The 19,200-nt window shown below is 47.4% G+C and overlaps 2 protein-coding genes and 1 long non-coding RNA gene across 3 annotated transcripts; 2 read left to right on the top strand and 1 right to left on the bottom strand.

Annotated features, from left to right (window-relative positions):
- Positions 1–8,102: 8,102 nt before the first annotated feature.
- Positions 8,103–10,079, top strand: LOC310693815 (uncharacterized protein; the record flags this gene model as incomplete). The annotated part of the gene is made up of 6 exons (XM_083476192.1): positions 8,103–8,135; positions 8,507–8,869; positions 9,005–9,121; positions 9,268–9,341; positions 9,464–9,746; positions 9,975–10,079. The coding sequence occupies 5 exons, from the start codon at positions 8,103–8,105 to the stop codon at positions 9,573–9,575; spliced, it is 699 nt and encodes a 232-aa protein (XP_083332318.1). The 3' UTR covers positions 9,576–9,746; positions 9,975–10,079.
- Positions 9,756–10,626, top strand: LOC310693651 (uncharacterized protein). The gene is made up of 3 exons (XM_083476057.1): positions 9,756–10,079; positions 10,388–10,439; positions 10,530–10,626. Exons 1-3 carry the CDS (start codon positions 9,759–9,761, stop codon positions 10,553–10,555), a joined length of 399 nt encoding a protein of 132 aa, XP_083332183.1. The 5' UTR covers positions 9,756–9,758; the 3' UTR covers positions 10,556–10,626.
- Positions 10,627–13,288: 2,662 nt separating this feature from the next.
- On the bottom strand, positions 13,289–15,385 carry LOC310693670. The gene is made up of 2 exons (XR_014519303.1): positions 14,552–15,385; positions 13,289–13,527 (listed from the first exon to the last, which is right to left on the bottom strand). It is a non-coding gene; the product is annotated as an uncharacterized lncRNA (long non-coding RNA).
- Positions 15,386–19,200: the final 3,815 nt, after the last annotated feature.

Below are 19,200 nucleotides of genomic sequence, written 5' to 3'. Positions count from 1 at the left end.
TTTCTGCACACATGTAAACCTTACTTCCTGGTGTGTATAGGATTCCAGCCTAAATGGCTCGAGATTGCAATGCCTCAAAGGACCGCCTTCTCTCACAAGAACTCACCTGGATATTAAGGTCTGTCTCAGGAGCCATTCTGAGGGTCCCTTCATCATTAGAGATAAGGCAGGTGCTAAATGCAGACAGGAACTTTTTGGTGGTGGCACGCCAACTCTGTAGCATCCTTGCACTTGAAGGCTTGCTTGACACAGACATCCAGTGGATACCTTTTTATTCTCCCCTGCTGTTCAGATTTACCGTATTTTTTGCTCTATAAGACGCACCAGACCACAAGACGCACAAAGTTTTTGGAGGAGGAAAACAAGAAAAAAAAATTCTGAATCTCAGAAGCCAGAACAGCAAGAGGGATCGCTGCACAGTGAAAGCAGCAATCCCTCTTGCTGTTCTGGCTTCTGGGATAGCTGCGCAGCCTGCATTCACTCCATAAGACGCACACACATTTCCCCTTACTTTTTAGGAGGGAAAAAGTGAGTCTTATAGAGCAAAAAATACGGTAGTTATCTATCAATGACTGGGCTTTTCTGCCACTCCATTTTTTATCTGGTTGTTTCACTTATTTGTATGATTGTTGTTATTTTATTAGTATTTTCAACCTAATTTTAAGTAAGCCGTTCTGGAAGGCCGAGGTCTAAAATAGGCTACAAATCCTATGAATAAATGGAAGATTTACGTTCCTGTTTCTAGAAGCTCCTGTTTCTTAAAACAAAAGCAAAAAAGGGATTCAATTGACTGCAATCAGGAAAAGAATAACCTTTAATCCATGCAAATTCACTTGCGGAAAACACAACATGCTAAAGTCCCTTTGGAGAGCTGCTGGTGCCAACTGCTTTACCACCAACCTTGGAAGGCACAGATAACAAATTAGCAGCCTCTTTAGTCATACTGAACTGGGCAGTTCTGTTATCTGTTAGCAGTGGTTGTTGGGGTTTTTTTAATAAGAAAAAAAATTTGCATTGATTTTCAAGAGAACAGGGTATATAAAAAATAATTAAACTGATATATCCTTCATCCCAATCCTTCCTGTCCATGGGTGTCTAGATTTCTTGTGACCTGTGCTAATTTAAAATTAAAATTCAGAATTAAAAACAATTGAAACAAAATAGTCACGGGAATAGGATGCGTCCTGAAAACACATGTCAAAGGCTACTCCATTCGCAAACTGCTGATGACAGCTCTCAGCCACTTCATAATTGCTTTTAAATAGCTTGGGAGACAAGATGGAACCATGAGGGTCAAGGCAGGAAATCTCCCATGGTGCTGAAAACAGTGCCTTCCCACAACTTTTTGGAAATAGCCCTGGAGGCAGGAGCAAAATCACTTCATTCTATTGCTTGCAGTCACACCTAAGTTTGCAGTAGTAGATAGGTAGCCGTGTTGGTCTGCCATAGTCAAAATAAAAAAATTCCTTCCAGTAGCACCTTAAAGACCAACTAAGTTAGTTCTTGGTATGAGCTTTCGTGTGCATGCACACTTCTTCAGATGAAGAAGTGTATCTGAAGAAGTGTGCATGCACACGAAAGCTCATACCAAGAACTAACTTAGTTGGTCTTTAAGGTGCTACTGGAAGGATTTTTTTTATTTTGACCTAAGTTTGCATTAGAGATAAATTGAGTCTTGGGAGAAGAATGGTTAAATACTGGCCCTATTAGTACCATTGTTAGAGATAAGCAATCACTTTCAATATTACGGGCCACCTCAGCCAACTAGGTCCTCCATTCCTACAGCATAAAGTAGTTGTGTTAAGTCTGAACCTCAGTGATCTGTCTGTGACAATGGGCTCATGAGCCCCTCATTTAACAGAGTATTACCAATCCATTGTGTGGCAAACTGGTAAGTCAGGGGAATTGTAGGACATCACTGCAGTCAAACCAACAATTCCTCCTTGGGCAGATGGGCATGTGAAGAGATCGAGACCCATAGAGCTTTCTTGTAGAATGTGCTAGAGGGAACTCTGTAAGATCACTTCTTTTGTCTGCCTGGGTAGGAAGCTGGAATGCTACCGACTTCCTGCTTACCTGGGCAGTCTTTCCCCATCCAGCTTGCAAGCTGACCACAGGTACGTGTCTGACCTCAGGCACCATTTTTAAACTTACATTTTGTACTTTTGTAACTTTTGTCGCCTCCATTTTGCTACTGTAATTGCTACTGTAAATAGAAGCTTTGTGTTTGTATGATAAAGAAATACATAGTAGAAGAAATCTTGTCTGATCAAGAAATGAAATCATATTTTAAAATAATTTTTGCTTTAGATTTTTATAATCATATATGGTATTTCTCCAATAGCAACCTACCTAGAATTGGAAATAATATTTAGTACACTAACCTTTGTTTAACTCTTTATAAATGTCAGCTTGCTGAGTTATTTTGTACCATTGTGATTCAATTTGCCAGCAGGCAGACCCAGCAATACAGAGTTTTGCTGCTTAGCAAGAGATTTGGGGAAGTTGCTACCGTTCTTCACTGTGATAAGATTACACACTGAGTTCTTGTCTCCCGTTTACTGTGCAAGCAAGTCAACCAGGCCATAGCATGAGTACCTGCCAGCCATCTCATCCTAGGTCACCTCCTACACAGCATCAGGCAGGTGAAGTCACTAACATCCATGAAAAAATATACCTGTCAGGGAACTGCCATCGGAGCCAGGGGGAGAGGGAGGGCTCCAGAGGGATTCCGGAGAGCGTCCTGGGAGGGAGAGAAGCAGCACATCTTCTGGGGAAGGAAATCAGCGTAGCACCAGTGGAGAAGGGGGGCAGATGGGGGAATCGGCGAGGTGGCTCCATGACTCCTCACCGGGGACCAGCGGGGAGAGCACAGGTCCTCTGCTGCCCACACCCTCCCTGCGCAGAAGGCTTCCGCGCAGGGAGAGTAGGCGGAGACTAGGCGTCAAAGAGCTTCTTTGCTGGAAGAAGTTCAAGAAACGCCCACTGACGGATTCTGCCAGCGATTGAGACAGCCACGGGCGAGTGGCTGTCCGGACAGAAAGGGTTCACTCAGGCAACCCAGCCAGGTGTGGCGTCGATTTACGCACGAGCAACCCCCAGAACCATTACAATACCTAAGGCGAATTCTGGGACTCCAGAATCCACAGATACCTGCACAGTCTCTGGCTCAGGTGTGAGGAACCTCTGGCCCTCCAGATGTTGCTGAACTCCTGCTTGCTGGAGTTGACGGGAGTTGCAGTCTAGCAAGAGCTGGGGTGGCTAAAGGTTCCCCACACCTCACCAGAGGAAAAGGATTCTGCATATGCTCAGGAGCACATTTGCCCTGCGGTCTTTGAAATGCTACATCCCCCTTGGAGATCAAGGATTTCTGTGCATGCTCCAGGACACTCAGCCAAGGTGCCAGAATTTTGGTCAGCCCAAAGGTAGTTGCTGCACACGTCTGCTGAAATTGCTGATAAATTTGCACTAGCTTCCTCGCCCTTTGAGACTATCTGAGGTGGGGACTGGAACAGGCCTGCCTCTTTGAGGACTTTTTAATTTATTTTAGCACTCCTTTGGAAACAAGCAGGTATGTGCTCTTTGCAGTCGACTGGGCATATTTCCAAATGTGAATTCCGCAGAAAAACAACAGACTGTGAAGCATTCATGTGCCCCATGTGCCCATGGCTCTGGAATTCATGTGCTCCCATGCCAGAGAGCGAATTTGATGGTTCCTTTCCCCACTTAGGCCAGACAGGCCCCCCACGTGTCTGCCTTTAATGTTATGGCCCACCATTAAACTTGCATGCACCACGAAATGTGCCACCCACATGGAAAGAATAGGCTGCATTTACCCTTTTCTCTCCCAATTTGAGTTCCGCCTGAAAATTATGTGGCATAAGTTACAAATGCTTGCAAATCCATTCCCTTGCTTAATTCAGAGTGCAGAAGGGTAGTGATATTATTAAGCCCCCTGCAGCAAACGTAGAAAAAGAGAGCCACCAAGCACCTTAGAAACAAATGGATTTATCGTGGCAGAGCCAGTCGTAGGGCTAGAGCAGGCATCCCTAAACTTGGCCCTCCAGCTGTTTTGGGACTACAACTCCCATCATCCCTTGCTAACAGGACCAGTGGTCAGGGATGATAGGAATAGTAGTCCCCAAACAGCTGGAGGGTCGAGTTTGGGGGTGCCTGGGCTAGAGAGTTTGGGATTAGAGGATTCTGCCTATCTGATAAAAAGCACAAATCCACAGGGTTCCCCCCTCCCATCAATCTGTGGGGAATTTCATGCCCCTCCCCCTTCAGCCTCCAAAGTGGGGCGAGGTTGCAGAGAAACAAATCTCTTGGCTCTTTTGTTATACAAAGCTTAACAGAAATGATAAATGGAGATGATATGAAATGGAATTACAAACAATATAGAATGTATACAGAAAAGGGGAAATAGAAAATTGAATATATGGTAATTCACACAAAATCCAGTAAAATATAACTGATTGAATGATTAGCAATTGGATATGATTTGCATGCTGATTAGCAAATGGAAAGCACTGGCCAAGCAATAAAAAGAACTAACATATTTGATAATAATTTTTTTATTAATTTTCAGTTTCAGTCCAATAATAGCCTCATTATAATGATACCAAACTATAATACAATGACAAACACCTATTGTTCAAATACAAAATTATATAATTTAGGTGGCTTCCCATTTGCTAGAATTGATGGTTGATTATTTTATTTCTGCGTTCCAAAATCTTATGAATTTCAATTACATTCCAGTCAAAAAAATAATCCCTTATACAACTGCAAGATTCACTCCATAAATAATAAAGGATGGGGAAGAGTCAGCTCTAAGTCTCCATCGTAAACCTTTTGCAAAATAGAGTTGCCCTCCCTTTTTCCTGTTTTTTTACACACACAGTTGTTTGATGTTATCTTCCATATCTATAAGCTATATATCAGGCTTGGTTTCTAACTGCCTCAACCGTTCCTCATAAGGCTTGGTTTCCAGACCCTTCATCATCCTGGTCACCCTCCTCTGCTCACTTTCCAGCCGCTCAATATCTTTCTTCAACCCCCCTCACTGACTGGCAGCAGCTCTCCTGGGTTTGGAGGAGGGGACATTCCCAATCTCCCAAATCCCACCCCTCCCCCGGAGATACCGCCCAGGACAGAAGACCTGCATGCCAAGCAGATGGTCCAATTCTGCGCTATGGAGATGACTAGCCTGCCTGGAAGGGTGTGGGGCTGGTCTCCCTTTGGGAATGGGGCTGCAGGAAGGATGTGAAATGAAGATGCAGCCCAGCTGCAGGCGGAACAGCAGGTGCCTCTGAGTTCTGACAGAGGAGCATCACCACTCAGGAGGGGCCAGGTCCTGGTGGGGGAGTTGCCACGGTGACAAGTGCGGGAATGTTCAGGGATGCAGGAGAGGATATGTTGTCTGGTAATACCCTTTCCAACTTGTGTTAATAAGTTTACAATTTTAGCAGAGTAACATTCCCCCTTTTAAACTTGCAGCAGATGCGTTTGCTCAGGCTCGCTAAAGCCTCTATAATAACTGTTCTGGTAAAGGTACCCCTGACCATTAGGTCCAGTTGTGGCCAACTCTGGGGTTGTGGTGCTCATCTCACTTTATTGGCCGAGGGAGCTTCCAGGTCATGTGGCCAGCATGACTAAGCCGCTTCTGGAGAACCAGAGCAGCGCACGGAAACGCCGTTTACCTTCCCACCAGAGCGGTACCTATTTATCTACTTGCACTTTGACGTGCTTTCGAACTGCTAGGTGGGCAAGAGCAGGGACTGAGCAACAGGAGCCGACCTTGATTGGCAAGCCCTAGGCTCTGTGGTTTAACCCACAGTGCCACCTGTGTCCCTCATAAAAAGGTTTACTCACATATCATTCTGTTCACAATCGGATCCCAGAAGTCAGACTTAGCATAGAAAAGTAACATACACTTGGAAAGTATTCCATAAGAAGACAGTCCCTTTGTCCTTTCTTGGCTGGAGGCAAGAGGGCATCTTTGACTAAGCAGATGTTGCTTCTTCAAGGCATGTAGTGAAAGAGAGATGACTGCCCTGCCCTGTGCTTTTGTGATTACCTGCACAGGTGAGGCCACATCCACCTCTAGTCACATGCAGAGGAAGTCTGTCCCAGCCCAGAAGGAAACAGGACAAACATTCTGCTGGCTGGACAAACATTCCTCCGCATGTGTAAACATGTTCACTCTAGGAATGTTGTACTTGACTGCCTTGTGTTTCACATCCCACAACAAGGACCCGCCCTCCTTTGTGACATCTCTTGCTTCTCCCTTAAAAGCCACTGACTTGCAGGCTGCCATTGTGGGTTAGTGAGGAGAGGTCAGAGGAGAGAGGAGGTGGTGGCAGTTGGTGGAGAGTAGACGGAGGATTAGTGAATTGTTCTTTTTCTGTTTTCTTATTTTGATTTCATTTATTACTTTTATTTGATTTGATTTTCTTTTATTCTTTTAACACTTTTATTTTTTGTTCTTTGTTTTAATATTTTTGTTTTTTGTGCACATCTGTGCATATTCTGTATATATTTTGTAAATTTTTATTTTTTATATAGAGGAGTAGTTAGGGTTAAGTGTAAGGTTAGGACGGGGGTTAGGTATAGACTTAGGGCAGGGGTTGGGGTTAGGGTCAGATTTAGGCTTGGGTGGGCATTTCAGATAGTTACTTTAGATAGGAGGGTGGGATCTTTCGTGGACGACGGGCAGGCTGTAAGTAGCATCACTTTCTCTTCATTTCCGGGGGGGGGGTGAGTCTGTTTCCCAGCCAAGTTGTCCTGGCCAAGTCCCCAATCCACGTAGGTTGGATCCACTCTTGTCCTTGAGATGGCTACATGTCTGGCACTCAGAGACCAGGAGGGCAGTGATTATCACCCAAGCAGAAGGGTTGCTGTGTACGTGGTCTCATGCTTCGGGGATGATGGCTGCCCCTAGCCATGTCCCAAGTGCCTCCTCTGGTAGCTAACTTCCTCCTGAGCAGAACAGCATTGGAATGGTGTCAATCCGATGTTGGATTGCTTTTATATGAATAGTTGAAGGTTTTCCCGCTGTAAGAGCAGGCGAGCGCTATGACCAGATACCATCTTCTTCTTCTATCACTCGTAGCCGATTAAGATTGACTTCCATGAACTGTGAATTTTGACTGTGAGTCCGTAAGTGATTGTGGAGGCAAATTCTGGATCCACACGTCTTTCCACAGTGGGGACATATTTTCTGGGCGGGAGTTGATCACAGTGAGGGTTTGCCAAGCATGCCTTTCTCTTAGCTCGTTTCTCCCTTGTGTCCTGAGTTCAAATGTCTTCAAAGCCCATGGCACCATTGGTAAAGGCTGTTCTCATTGGTAAAGGCTGTAGCGCTTGCAGGCCAGTGTTTCCCAGCCATTGGACATGACAGTGAAGTTGGTGTTGAAGAATCATTGCTTCAACACTGGTGATCTTTGCTTCTTGCAGGACACTGGTATTAGTTCGCCTGCCTTCCCAAGTGGCGTGTCACATTTTTCAGAGATACTATTGATGAAATCTTTCAAGGAGTTGGAGATGGCGTCTATAAGCGGCCCATGTTTCACAAGCATACAGCTGGGTTGGTAGTGCAAGAGCCTAGACCGAAACTTAAAATACTAGTTTCAATGGACCAAGAATGGTTTTCATGGCTGGTTCTGACTTTCCCCCTTTCCCAGTGGGAATTCCTACTTGTAGAGCAGAGGCCACGGCTGGTCGGCAGCTGCAATGCCTGTGTGCTTTGTTCTGTAGTTGTTTAGCCATATCCGACTCTTTGTGACCCATGGACCAGAGCACACCAGGCACTCCTGTCTTCCACTGCCTCCCGCAGTTTGGTCCAACTCATGTTGGTAGCATTGAGAACACTGTCCAACCATCTGGTCCTCTGTCATCCCCTTCTCCTTGTGCCCTCAGTGCTTTGTTCTAGAGGGTGCTGTTTTGTGGCGCTCACTGGTTGCTATTGGACAGTTCTTTGGATAGTCTGAGCAGATTGGTTGAGTGGCTTGTGAGCGAGAGGCTCAGCCTTCATTAGGGCAAATGTTCTACCCTTATTTATGGGAGCCTTTGGAATAGAAAAAGGAAAGGACTGTGTTGGGATGTGTTTTGTGGGGACATTTGCAGAAGCGAAGGTATTGATTTGGGGTACAGTCGGAGGGGTGTATGGTGCCTGCTGGAGGGGAAACCCCCCCCCCGCCACCCTTTCCAAAACTTCCGGTAACAATGTTAATGGATGACCCAAAGCTATCCCCTCTCCCTATTCATTTCATTTGCTTCATGAAATTTATACACTGCTTGACTGCATGAATGAGGGGACCAGGCTCTCTGGGTCCTGGCATGGCCAGAGCTCTTGAACCCAGAGCACTTGGGACCACCTTTCTTTCTCTGCCAGCCCTTCATGCTCTGGGCTGCCCCTTTCAGGCTCTGATGATGCCCCTTCAGGTCACTGAACTGCAGAGAGATGGAAGGAATTGGTCATGGTGGGCCAGCAAGGATCGATTAGGCTCCACATACATATTTCTCTTCTGCCAATTTGGCAGTGGTTCACTGTTTTCTCCAGACGCCCCTCCTCACACACAAACACCCCCAAGAATTGGGGCTGCTGGCGTCTGAGTCGCTCTTTCCGCTCATCTCTTCTAGGATCAGGTGCTTAAGGCACTTGTTCAGGCGCTGCCACAGGGTGGCCCTCCAGCAAGACCCAGAGCAGCCCGTGGCGCCAGGTGAGCAAGCGGCCCTCCTTTTTTGGACAGAGGAGGGCAGGGATGGGCATGGGGGGCAACCAGTCCAAGGATGCAAAAGAGGATTCGCCTGTTCTCATGTCCTTCTGTTTACAGTTTTGCTGCGGTTCCACATCCCAGCCCCAGGGGTGAGTATTGGAGAAAACAAGAGCAGGGACTGGATCCCTCAGACCTGCCCCCCCCCGGCTCTTTGCCTCCCACTCTGCACTCTCAGATGCGGAGAATCCCTCCCCTCACGAGGAACTGATAGCCTGACATTTCAGCTGCTGAAGGATGAACAGATCTACCTCCTGGGGGTTATCCAGAGCTGCCAGACAGCTGAGCTCAGGGGGCTCCGATCCCTGAAGTGCTCCAAGCAGGAGACGGCCCAAACCATTCTGGTGAGTGATGGGTGGTGTGGGGGGAAGGGGTTGTGCATCTGCGGAGGAGGACCCTGCCGGCTTAGGGCATGGGGTTGCCATTCCCCTGCAAAGCCAAACCTGGTGTTTGGGGTCGGAGCTGATTTTCCTCCTCTGTTCTCTTCTAGGACATCTTGGGGCCCTTGGAGCACTTCAGGCATCGCCCCCTGACCCTTGCCTTGGAGGCCCTCCTCCAGCTAAGGTGAGTGGGGTCTTTGGCGTGGATGGGGTTGTGGGTGGGGGGTAGAACTCCAGGGGGAAAGAGCAGGCAGGAGGGAGAAGGGGGCAAGGGAGAATCTAACCCTCTCCCTTTCATCTCTGCAGCACCATGAGGCCCAAATTCAGCTGTGATATGATCAGTGCGATCCTGCACAGGACATTGGAGGCCGTGCTAGAAGGGGCCGAGGAGGAGACAGAAATATGCCCTTTGTTTTGACTTCCCTTCACGGCTCTTTCTTCTTCTTTGTCACACACTTGCAGAATCCAACCCAGCATTCAAACTCTCTTCTCTCTTTTCCTGCAGGAACTGAAGAGGCACTTCCAGCTCCTGCTTGGGAGTCTCCTTATGGAAGCCCCCAACCCTGGCACCCTCCTCCACCTTCTCAGTGTAAGTGTCCCGATGGCATCAGGGGTGGTTTTAGGGTTGTCCCCCCCCCCTACCCAATGGACTGCACCATTTCTGGGGCACAGAGCCTGTTTGACCCCCAATTTGGTCCAAGACCAAAGCTGGCAAACCCTCATGGTCCAGAAGTGCCAGGGACTCCGTGGTGGGGGCAGTGGGGGCCGCTTTGACCCAGACTGGCCCCTGACTCTCAGACTCTCTTTCCTTCTGCAGGACCTCCGAGGATACGCCCTGGGGGAAAGTGGGGAGGCTCAAAAACTAGTGGCCAGCAGCATTTCCTTGCTGCTGGCTATTGCCCGGAAATACCCCAACCTCAGAGTAAGTACCTTGCCTTCTTCTATTCATTTCTTTGGTTACTTCCATCCCCCCAAGATCACATCCCCAAGTGATCTTTAGCGCAGATGATGCAGGGTGTGTCTCTGGGGGTCAGGATGAGGCCAGAGGCTTTTTCTGCCACCTTTCCTGCTACTGCCCTTCCACCTCTGCCCAGGAGGCTGCAGGGCCCAGGGAGGTCCTCTGGAACAAGGGATTGGGCCCAAGACAGAGGGAGACCCATCCTTCCTGACTTGGCGCTGCTTCTGTGCTCTCTTGCTCCCATCTGACCCCGATTTTTCTTTCCTCTGGAGATGATAGTAGTTCGGCCGGACCTGGCTTGCTTCCGCCTGAAGCCGAAAGAAGGTAAGCCCCACACCTTGGAGACAGCGCCCTTTGACTAAAGGCCTGTGGGAAAATCTCATTTTCATTCTCTTCTCATTCTCTTCCATCCAGATGACATCATCATTGAAGATATATAAGTAGTGCGGACCTCGGGCTCCATTGGATACCAGAGAGAGGCCAACATCCAAATGCACTCAGCAGGTAAGACTTTCTCAAAAGCCCATCTGTAGTTAGAGATGCCCTGTTTCATCTGCGAGAAAAGCAGGCACTCCTGGCGTCCTGCTTACCATTTTTCTCTTGCAGGTGACAGAATGCTGCCGGCAAGACCTCCTTCTCCATCTTTTCGTGGCGGCAGAAGGGAAGCAGTGGCTGTGGGACCAGATCAGGTTCTACACTGTGAGATGTCCCCTGCTAAGCATTTTTACAGACTAAGTCACTTTAGTGAGCACAGCACTGCTTGATATACGTCCAAGTTTTGTTAACAGGCACCGTGGTCCAAACTCCAGAGAAAGATGATTCACTAGCTCCAGCTGTGGTGCTGTGAGAGAATAATAATTAAAAAATCAACAGCAGCAATCTTGTTTTCTCCTCCTGCCACAAACACAACCCTCTTACTTGTCCAGGATAATGCCAGTACACAGCAATTATTCTAAGAAAGCTACTGGAATAGCTATCCTGTACACAGTGGCCTGGAAAACTGAAAAATTGACCATCACATACAAGTTTGCTGAATCCTTCAAACTAGTCAGCGGTCTGGATTCCCAGCTTTTTATGGAAAAATTGTGCCATCTACTGGTCACTAACTTCACAACTCTGGGGAAATAGAAAACTACGTATTACACTACAGTGGTGCCTCGCAAGACAAAATTAATCCGTTCCGCGAGTCTCTTCGTCTTGCGAAGCACGGCTATTAGCGGCTTAGCGGCTTTAAGAAAAAGGAAACAAACTCGCAAGACGTTTCGTCTTGCGAAGCAAGCCCATAGGGAAATTCGTCTTGCGGAACGACTCAAAAAACGGAAAACTCTTTCGTCTAGTGAGTTTTTCGTCTTGCGGGGCACCACTGTACAGTGCAGATGTAATGCCCCAACTCAAGAGCTGCAGGGAGAAAGCTCACAGAAACAAAAGGATAGTTTCTTTGGAGTAGAGTAAATTCCCCTTATTTTGCTTTCCCCAAGACAGAGTGGAATTTATGATTTTCAGGCACTAAAACGCGTGGGACTTGCACTGCACGTGTGCTATCATGAAACATGGGGTTTGCACCACCCAACGTTGCAGAGGGTGATTTGCATGTGTTTGGCACTGTTTCGAGTGAATCAGACATAGGGCTTTTGGTGAAACTGTGACCCCATTAATGTAGCACGCTAAAGAAAATATTAGGTTAGACCTTTTGCAAATACACTAGATTTTTAGTGTATTTCTTTGATTCATGGGCATTTTTGCAAACAGGAGAAACTGTCACAGGTACCACACTTACCCCACAGTCAAGCACATGCTGCAGTCTAATGGCTACAACATAATGTTTATTTCAACCCACATTTCAGCAAAGGGAGGAGGCGCTGTGGGTACCAAGTACCATATTTTTCGCTCCATAAGGCACACCGGACCATAAGGCACACCTAGTTTTTAGAGGGGGAAATCAAGAAAAAAAATCTTATTCCCCCCCCCAGCCCCAAAGAGCAGCGGACAGGCTGCATGGGGCTTCTGGGGGAAGCCCGGGTCCCCCCCACAGCCCCAAAGAGCAAAGTAGCCAAGACAGTGAGCGGCATCCATCCCGCTCACTGCCCTTGGCTTCTGCCATAGCTGCGTGCAACCTCTCCAGCTGGGAGAGGCCGTGCGCGGCCATGGGAGAAGCCAAGACACTGAGCGGGATGGATCCCACTCGCTGTCTTGGCTTCCTCTTTAGCTGTGCGCAACCTCTCCAGCCGGGAGAGGCTGCGTGCGGCTAAAGAAGCCATAGCTATGGCAATACCCCCACCTACTGCAAAAGCCCACAGGAGCCGCACACCCTTTAAGGAGTGTGCGGCTCCTGCGGGCTTTTCTACGAAGAGGGAGAAGGGACTGACCTGCCACGTCAGTCCCTTCTCCCTCCTGGGGAAAAGCCCGCAAGAGCCATGCGGAGCTCTTGGGGGCTTTTGCTGCTTGCCCCCCCTGCATTCGCTCCATAAGACGCACACACATTTCCCCTTTTTAGAGGGAAAAAGTGCATCTTATGGAGCTAAAAAATACGGTAATGCTTCTGTAGGCACATGTGCACCTGCAGACACACTGGCAACTCCTGCACTAGGTTACCTGCCAGGAACACAATTCATTATATTTTGTATTGTAGTGTTATATAATATTCCTAATATATTTTTTTGAAAGAGATTTTAAAATGAAGGCGGGGGGGGGGGGCAAATATGTCTGGTGCCTACTGGGTATCCCTGATTTGAATATGAGATCTTTGGCAAATTTATGATTTGCAACAAGTATATACAGACCATTACTAATTTTATTGCCGGGCAAAGAAAACTGACAAAGGGATGAAGTAGGTGTGACACGTGATCCTGTCTCCCTTCCTCAAGGGATCTTGTTTGAAGTGGAGCCTTTATTGGAGATGGAATATATAATTCCAGCGCTGTTTTCCCAACTTACTAGTTCCATGCCGCAATTAGGTGGGCTTGGAGGAAAGGCAGGTACCTTTTTAATTGCATTTGTGTATCACTCTTCTGCTAAGACACCTGTAATGGTTTACAATTTAGGTGATATGGAAATGCTGTCTCAATTTCCTCCTCCAAATGTGACTCTTGAAATAAAAGTGTATCTTAATATAAAATATATCCCCATGAGTCAGACCCTTTTCCCTTGTGACTGACTGCGAAGTCATGTAACAGTTTGTTTTTGCACCATTTAATTAAGTACTTTGTAACCACTGACTGATGACTTGCAACACAGTTTACTGTTTATTCCTGAGATCTATGTTATCACCTTTCGTTTGCTTGTTAAAACCTTTCAGTTTGTTAACATCCTTATGGTTCCTGTAAATTAGTCTGAGTTTGTGATTGTATTTGAAAAGCATCCTGTCAGGCACTGTCTCCAACTATCAGTTTCCCGTTTCATCCTCTCATGACACCTAGGGGAACGGGAAACAAACCAAATATAAGACCTCATGTAATCCCCAAACCTTGTATGACTCACCTGTTGCAACAGCGACAATAAAGACCAGCCTACAGACTGCTTTGCTTCAACTTACCTTGGCCTCAGTCTCTCGTTACCTATCCAACTAAAGGCTTTCAGAGGTCTACACAGGCCCTTTGTTTGTGGGGAAGATTCTATTGACTGAACCTTTCCTGGGTTTTCTCTCCTCCATTATCATAGGAGTATTAAAATTTGCAAATAAAATAGAACAGCAGAGCTCCTGGGCCACTGATGTTCTCCTAAGGAGTGGATGGCACTAGCTTCTTGGCCAGAGTTTATTATCTGAGGGAAACCACCACCCACCCCAGTATACTGATTTTGATCAGGAAAGCTCAACAGATTTTATTTTTATTATTTATTGAATTTATATACTGCCTTATACCCAGAGGTCTCAGGGCGGTTCACAGAAGAGATCAGCCTTAAAAACCGCAATACAGTCATACCTCGTTACGTTTGCTTCATGATACGTTTTTTCAGGTTACGTGCTGCAATGACCCAGAAGTACCGGAAAGGGTTACTTCCGGGTTTTGCCACTTGCGCATATGCGCAAAATGATGTCACGCGCATGTGCAGAAGTGGCAAATCACAACCCGCGTCTGCGCAGACACGGGTTGCGTTCCTTTCAGGTTGTGAATGGGGCTCCGGAACGGATCCCATTCGCAACCAGAGGTACCACTGTATATATAACCAAAATGAAAACATCCCGACATCCCTCTGTGGCTACTTTATGAACAAGGAGGGGAGATCCGGTCAGAATTCCTTGCGTGGCATCTGCACTGGCTCTGCTATTATGAGCTTTTTCTATGGAAGGGATTGTTTGTTTAGGTTTACATCCCCGCTAACTGGGGCAGTTTTAGAATCTGCTGGAACATACACTGACCCTTAATTAAAAAAAAAAATGGTAAACGGAACGCAACGTGTCCGTAACTTGATGCGTACATTTGACGCCCAAACCTCACCGTTTCCAGGAGGTGTTGGAAACGGCCAACCTTTCCCTTGCCCAGCGCCGAGGAAGTTGGCACCGCTTGGAGGCGCTGCGATGTACGAAGCGGCTCCCAAGACGGCTGTGTCACCTCAGGAAAGCGGCGGCGGCGGCGGCGGCGGCGGCGGCGAAGGCCCTCGCCTCTACCCTTCGAGCCAAGAAAGCCGGGAAGAACCCGAGGGGCGGGAGTCGTTGACCACAACCTCTCCGACCATCTCGGAGGAAGGGGCCGGAGCAAGGCCCTCAGCCGCCGACCAAGGGCCGCGAGCGACGCGCCGCCTCAGCCGCCCCTTCAACGGCCAACCGCCGCCTCACATTCAAATCAAGCGCGCGAGACAGACAGCAACGGCCGCTCTCGGAAAGGGCGGGGCTAGAATACGAGGAGGCAACGTCAGCACGGCGGCGTGCTCAGCCCAGGATGGGCGGGGCGAGGAAAGTGACCGTAGAGCCTGCAAAAGTGTAGAGTGGCGCAACGCCTCACCTAGGCCACGAGGAAAGTACAAGAAGCTCCTTTTATCTTTAGGGTTTTGGTTTTTTTTAGCTTCTGAGGGTTTTCCTGCTGCAATCGAGCGATGGCTTAGTTTTATAAAGCGGCTCCCTCCAGGCTCGCCCCACCCGCAGGCAGCCCGGCATCTGTCTGAAGGCGGAAGGCGCCCTAGAGCGCAGGCGCGCGCCTTGAGAGCAGCCGCGCTAAAGCGCATGCGTCGGAAAGAAGGGCGGTGAAAGCGATTACGGCCACTCGCAGCTCGAGAACGAGTGACATCATTGACTGTGACACTGAAGAGGGCGGCTGCGTCCTCCGCTCTCGTCTTCCCTGGTAGCTCGCCGTGATCGTATAGTGGTTAGTACTCTGCGTTGTGGCCGCAGCAACCTCGGTTCGAATCCGAGTCACGGCAGGAAGGCAATTATTTTTCTTTTCTTTTTAATGGTTCAAAGGAAAGTTGGTTTTGCTTAATTGTGCTTTTGTAACGTGGAACCCAAGCATTGCTCCCAAATGCCAGGCTCGATTAGCGAGAAGGCATTTGGAGACGCAATGGTGTATCTGAGTTAGGGCTGTGCGATTTATTTTGTTTTTTTACGGCTAAAAGAGCGGCTTGTTTGTTTTCATTTGTGTCTTTATCATGCAAAAACTTAGCGTTGAACCCGGATTCCAAGCATGGCACCAGATTAGACTTGGTTTATGCAGGTACTATGTGTTTATGCTCTTTTGAGATTGCTACACACATGATTTCCATTCGTAGCATTCTTGCAATATAGCCTGCTCCATCCCTGAAGAGCGGCGTTAGTAACAAAGGCTTCCCCACCGCCACAAATAGAATGAATTTTATTAAAATACAGTTACATTTGACCCACAAAGACCAGCCTAATCAGATCTTGTCAGTAAAAAAAAGAAAAGAAAGTTTAAAAAACACACACACACCTAGGGTGGCACACAATATTTCAATGGTCAGGCTTGGGTTGGCTGGGTCCTCAATTGAAAGGGCTTTCATAAAGAGAATACTATGGGACATACAGCTATCTGTTCCCTACATTCATGCTTTTGTGCGCATCTCCAGATCTGACTCCCTTGATGCCCTCTGTCTGGGGATGTTCTCAAGGAAAGCATGGAAACTTCAGTTGGTTGGAAAGGTGGCTGCCAGGCTCCTTCAAACTGGTTGGATGGTCGGCTTGCATTGCACAGATCTTGAACCAACACTGCCCATCTGTTTCTGGGCTCAAATCAAGTGCTGTTTTTACCGTGAAGCCCTAAACCACCCAGGAACAGAATATTTCAAGAATGGTATTCCTCCATATAAATATGCCTGCCAACCAGTGGCGTAGCGTGGGGGTGCAGGGGGGGCCAGCCGCACCGGGCGCAACATCTGGGGGTTAGGGTTAGGGGGCGCAAATCCACGGGTTAGGGGGCGCAAATCCACGGGTAAGGGGGCGCAAATCCACGGGTTAGGGGGCGCAAATTACTTGCCTTGCCCCGGGTGCTGGCAACCCACGCTACGCCACTGCTGCCAACTTTATTTATCTTGTAGGACCCTGCTTTGGGTCCCCTGCCTCTGAGATCTAGGCAACACAGGCATACTGCATTTGTGAGACTCCTGCTGCAGGCTGTCCATTATCCACTCAACAGCTGAAACAAAAACAGGGCAATTTATTTTCATTTATTTACTCACTTCCCATAAAATATCTCAAGTAGGTTACGGTTACGATTAATATATCACTGTACGTGGCATTTTACAGGCGCAATAGTCCTGTGCCCTGAGGAGCATACTATCTAAAACCTGGCACAGAAGAAACAATAGGGGAAGTCGAGGCAGGGATAAACAGGGGACGAATACATGGCTCTCAAATGTGCTCCGGTTTGGTGCTGGAAGATGAACACATTTTCATATAATGTATTGAAAGCACATGAGTGGAGCAGTGGGTTTTCATGCACCATCTCCATGCATGCAACCAACTCGGCATGTTCAGCTTTGTGCATGTGCACAGAAGTTGCACATGTGTGATCCGAAACTCTCTGGTGATGTATCAGGAATCTCAGGTAGCCTGTTTTTCCAGTGTTCCTGGTCATGTGCCCAGAATCTAAGGGCAAGTTTAGCTGAACAATACATGGCAGGCAAGAGTGAAAATTATGTCTGTTATGCTTCTCTCTTTCCCGCCCCCATCTTTCTATGTGTTCAATATAAAAGGGGTATATTCTATGCATGTGCATTAACAGCAAAATCCACACCTGTTGGCACTGTACACACCATACATTGAAAATACCTCTCCCCCCAAAAAAGAATCCTGGGTACTCTAATTTATGCCTCGCAGCACCTTTAACAAACTATGGTTTCCAGGATTCTTCAGCGGGGATTCAATGTGCTTTCATTGTATGGCGTGTGCATGCAGCTAAGTTCCACAGAGCTCAATGCATGTCAAGGTACACACGGCTGCAATCTGGCATGTCCTTACTAGAGAACAACTCTCCTCTGATCGCAACTCGTCTAGGGTTGTGACGCCACACTCCAATCCCACATAATTACCCTGGCAGTGAATGGGGTTTTCTTCTGAGTAGTTCCGTATGGGATCTGATTGCATGTGCGCTAGATTTCACTGTGTATAAGGCAGTCCTTGGAGCAACCCCACAATTGCCTACCCTTTGCTCCCATACGTTCAGGTCGGGGGTCACAAGCAAGAGACTTCAACAAGGAGATAGAAACAAGACTTCAAACTACTACACAGAAGAGGCAGAGAGAAGCCCCAAACAATGGTTACATCAGTACAGTGGTACCTCGGGTTAAGAACTTTATTCGTTCTGGAGGTCTGTTCTTAACCTGAAACTGTTCTTAACCTGAGGCAGCACTTTAGCTAAGGGGGCCTCCAGCCGCCGCCGCACGATTTCTGTTCTCATCCTGAAGCAAAGTTCTTAACCCAAGGTACTATTTCTGGGTTAGCGGAGTCTTTAACCTGAAGCATCTGTAACCTGAAGCGTCTGTAACCGGAGGTACCACTGTATTTTATAGTTTCCCCAAAGTTTCCCATTTCCAGAAGCATCATCAAGACATCATAGATATGTCACAGAAAAAGTTGTGGTCTCAGGTAGAACCTGAGATCCAGGCATGGCCCTGTCACTCAAATATACTCCATCAGAGTATAAAGGAAAACATTTATAGTTCCCTGGTCCCTGAGTCAAGTCAAATACCCCACTTTGTCTTCATCCCACTATGGGGTGGGTAGGCATTGTGATTGAGATGGTTATCTGTCTGACACTCTTGGGGCAGGATATCACCCCTGGACTTGACTACATCTGAGATTATGGTGGCCTCACTCACCCCTCCCCTTACACCTCACTTCCCTGGGTCCTAAATGCCATTGGAACATTGACACCACGATGCGTTTTCTTATGATTTCCTAAAGTTTCCCCACTGAGTCAGTACACAGATAAATTTATCAGTGAACTGCTATATTTGGTAATGTGCAGCTGAGGCTCTTTGTCTTTGCCTCCTAGTGTGGAGAGGCAAGGCTGGGAGGGGGGCAGAGGTCTCTCACCCCTTTTCCAATTTCCCGGTAACAACTGTCAGAGATCCGAGCAAAACATGGACCATGTTTTTTAAAGGGGGGAATCCTGGGCTATGCTTAGAAACGGGGCGTGTCAAAGATCTGCCAAAAAAGCTGAAAAACATCTTAATGTATGTGACGGCTGCGAGAGTAAATTTTAATAGCACAAGGATGGAAGACTGAAGAAACCCCAACTAAAGAATCATGGCAAGAAAAATTGATGGACCATGCAGAACTGGCAAAACTGACATACAAGCTACAGGACAAGGATAACTGACTTTAAAGATGAATGGGAAGCCTTTGCAAAGTATTTGAAGATGCAACAAAGCGAACTGGATTCCTTAGCTGGCTTTGAATAAATATTCACAAACTTTTTATTGACAATAATCAGCTAAATAGTTTGAGGATCTATACAACTGCGTAACATGCAGAAAACAGCACTTTTAGAGAAATCAAAGACTGGAACTGAGGGAAGTCGGGGTGGTGGTGGGGTTCTGTGGGGGGAGGGGGAAAATGGGGGGGGAATAAGGATGATATGTTTCTGGATAATATGTTTTGTTTTAATTTTGAATAAAAAAGTTATTAAAAAAAGAA

The sequence above is a fragment of the Podarcis liolepis genome (genome assembly GCF_965112155.1).
Source record: "Podarcis liolepis genome assembly, chromosome: 14".
In the NCBI taxonomy this organism is placed as follows: domain Eukaryota; kingdom Metazoa; phylum Chordata; class Lepidosauria; order Squamata; family Lacertidae; genus Podarcis; species Podarcis liolepis.
This window is presented reverse-complemented; position numbering and strand designations above follow the sequence as displayed.

Coding starts and splice junctions, on each gene's coding strand:
- LOC310693651 (XM_083476057.1), top strand. CDS start 9,759: ATGGCATCAGGGGTGGTTTTAGGGTTGTCCCCCCCCCCTACCCAATGG. Junction 10,080..10,387: donor GGAAATACCCCAACCTCAGA/GTAAGTACCTTG, acceptor TTTCCTCTGGAG/ATGATAGTAGTTCGGCCGGA. Junction 10,440..10,529: donor CCGCCTGAAGCCGAAAGAAG/GTAAGCCCCACA, acceptor TCTTCCATCCAG/ATGACATCATCATTGAAGAT.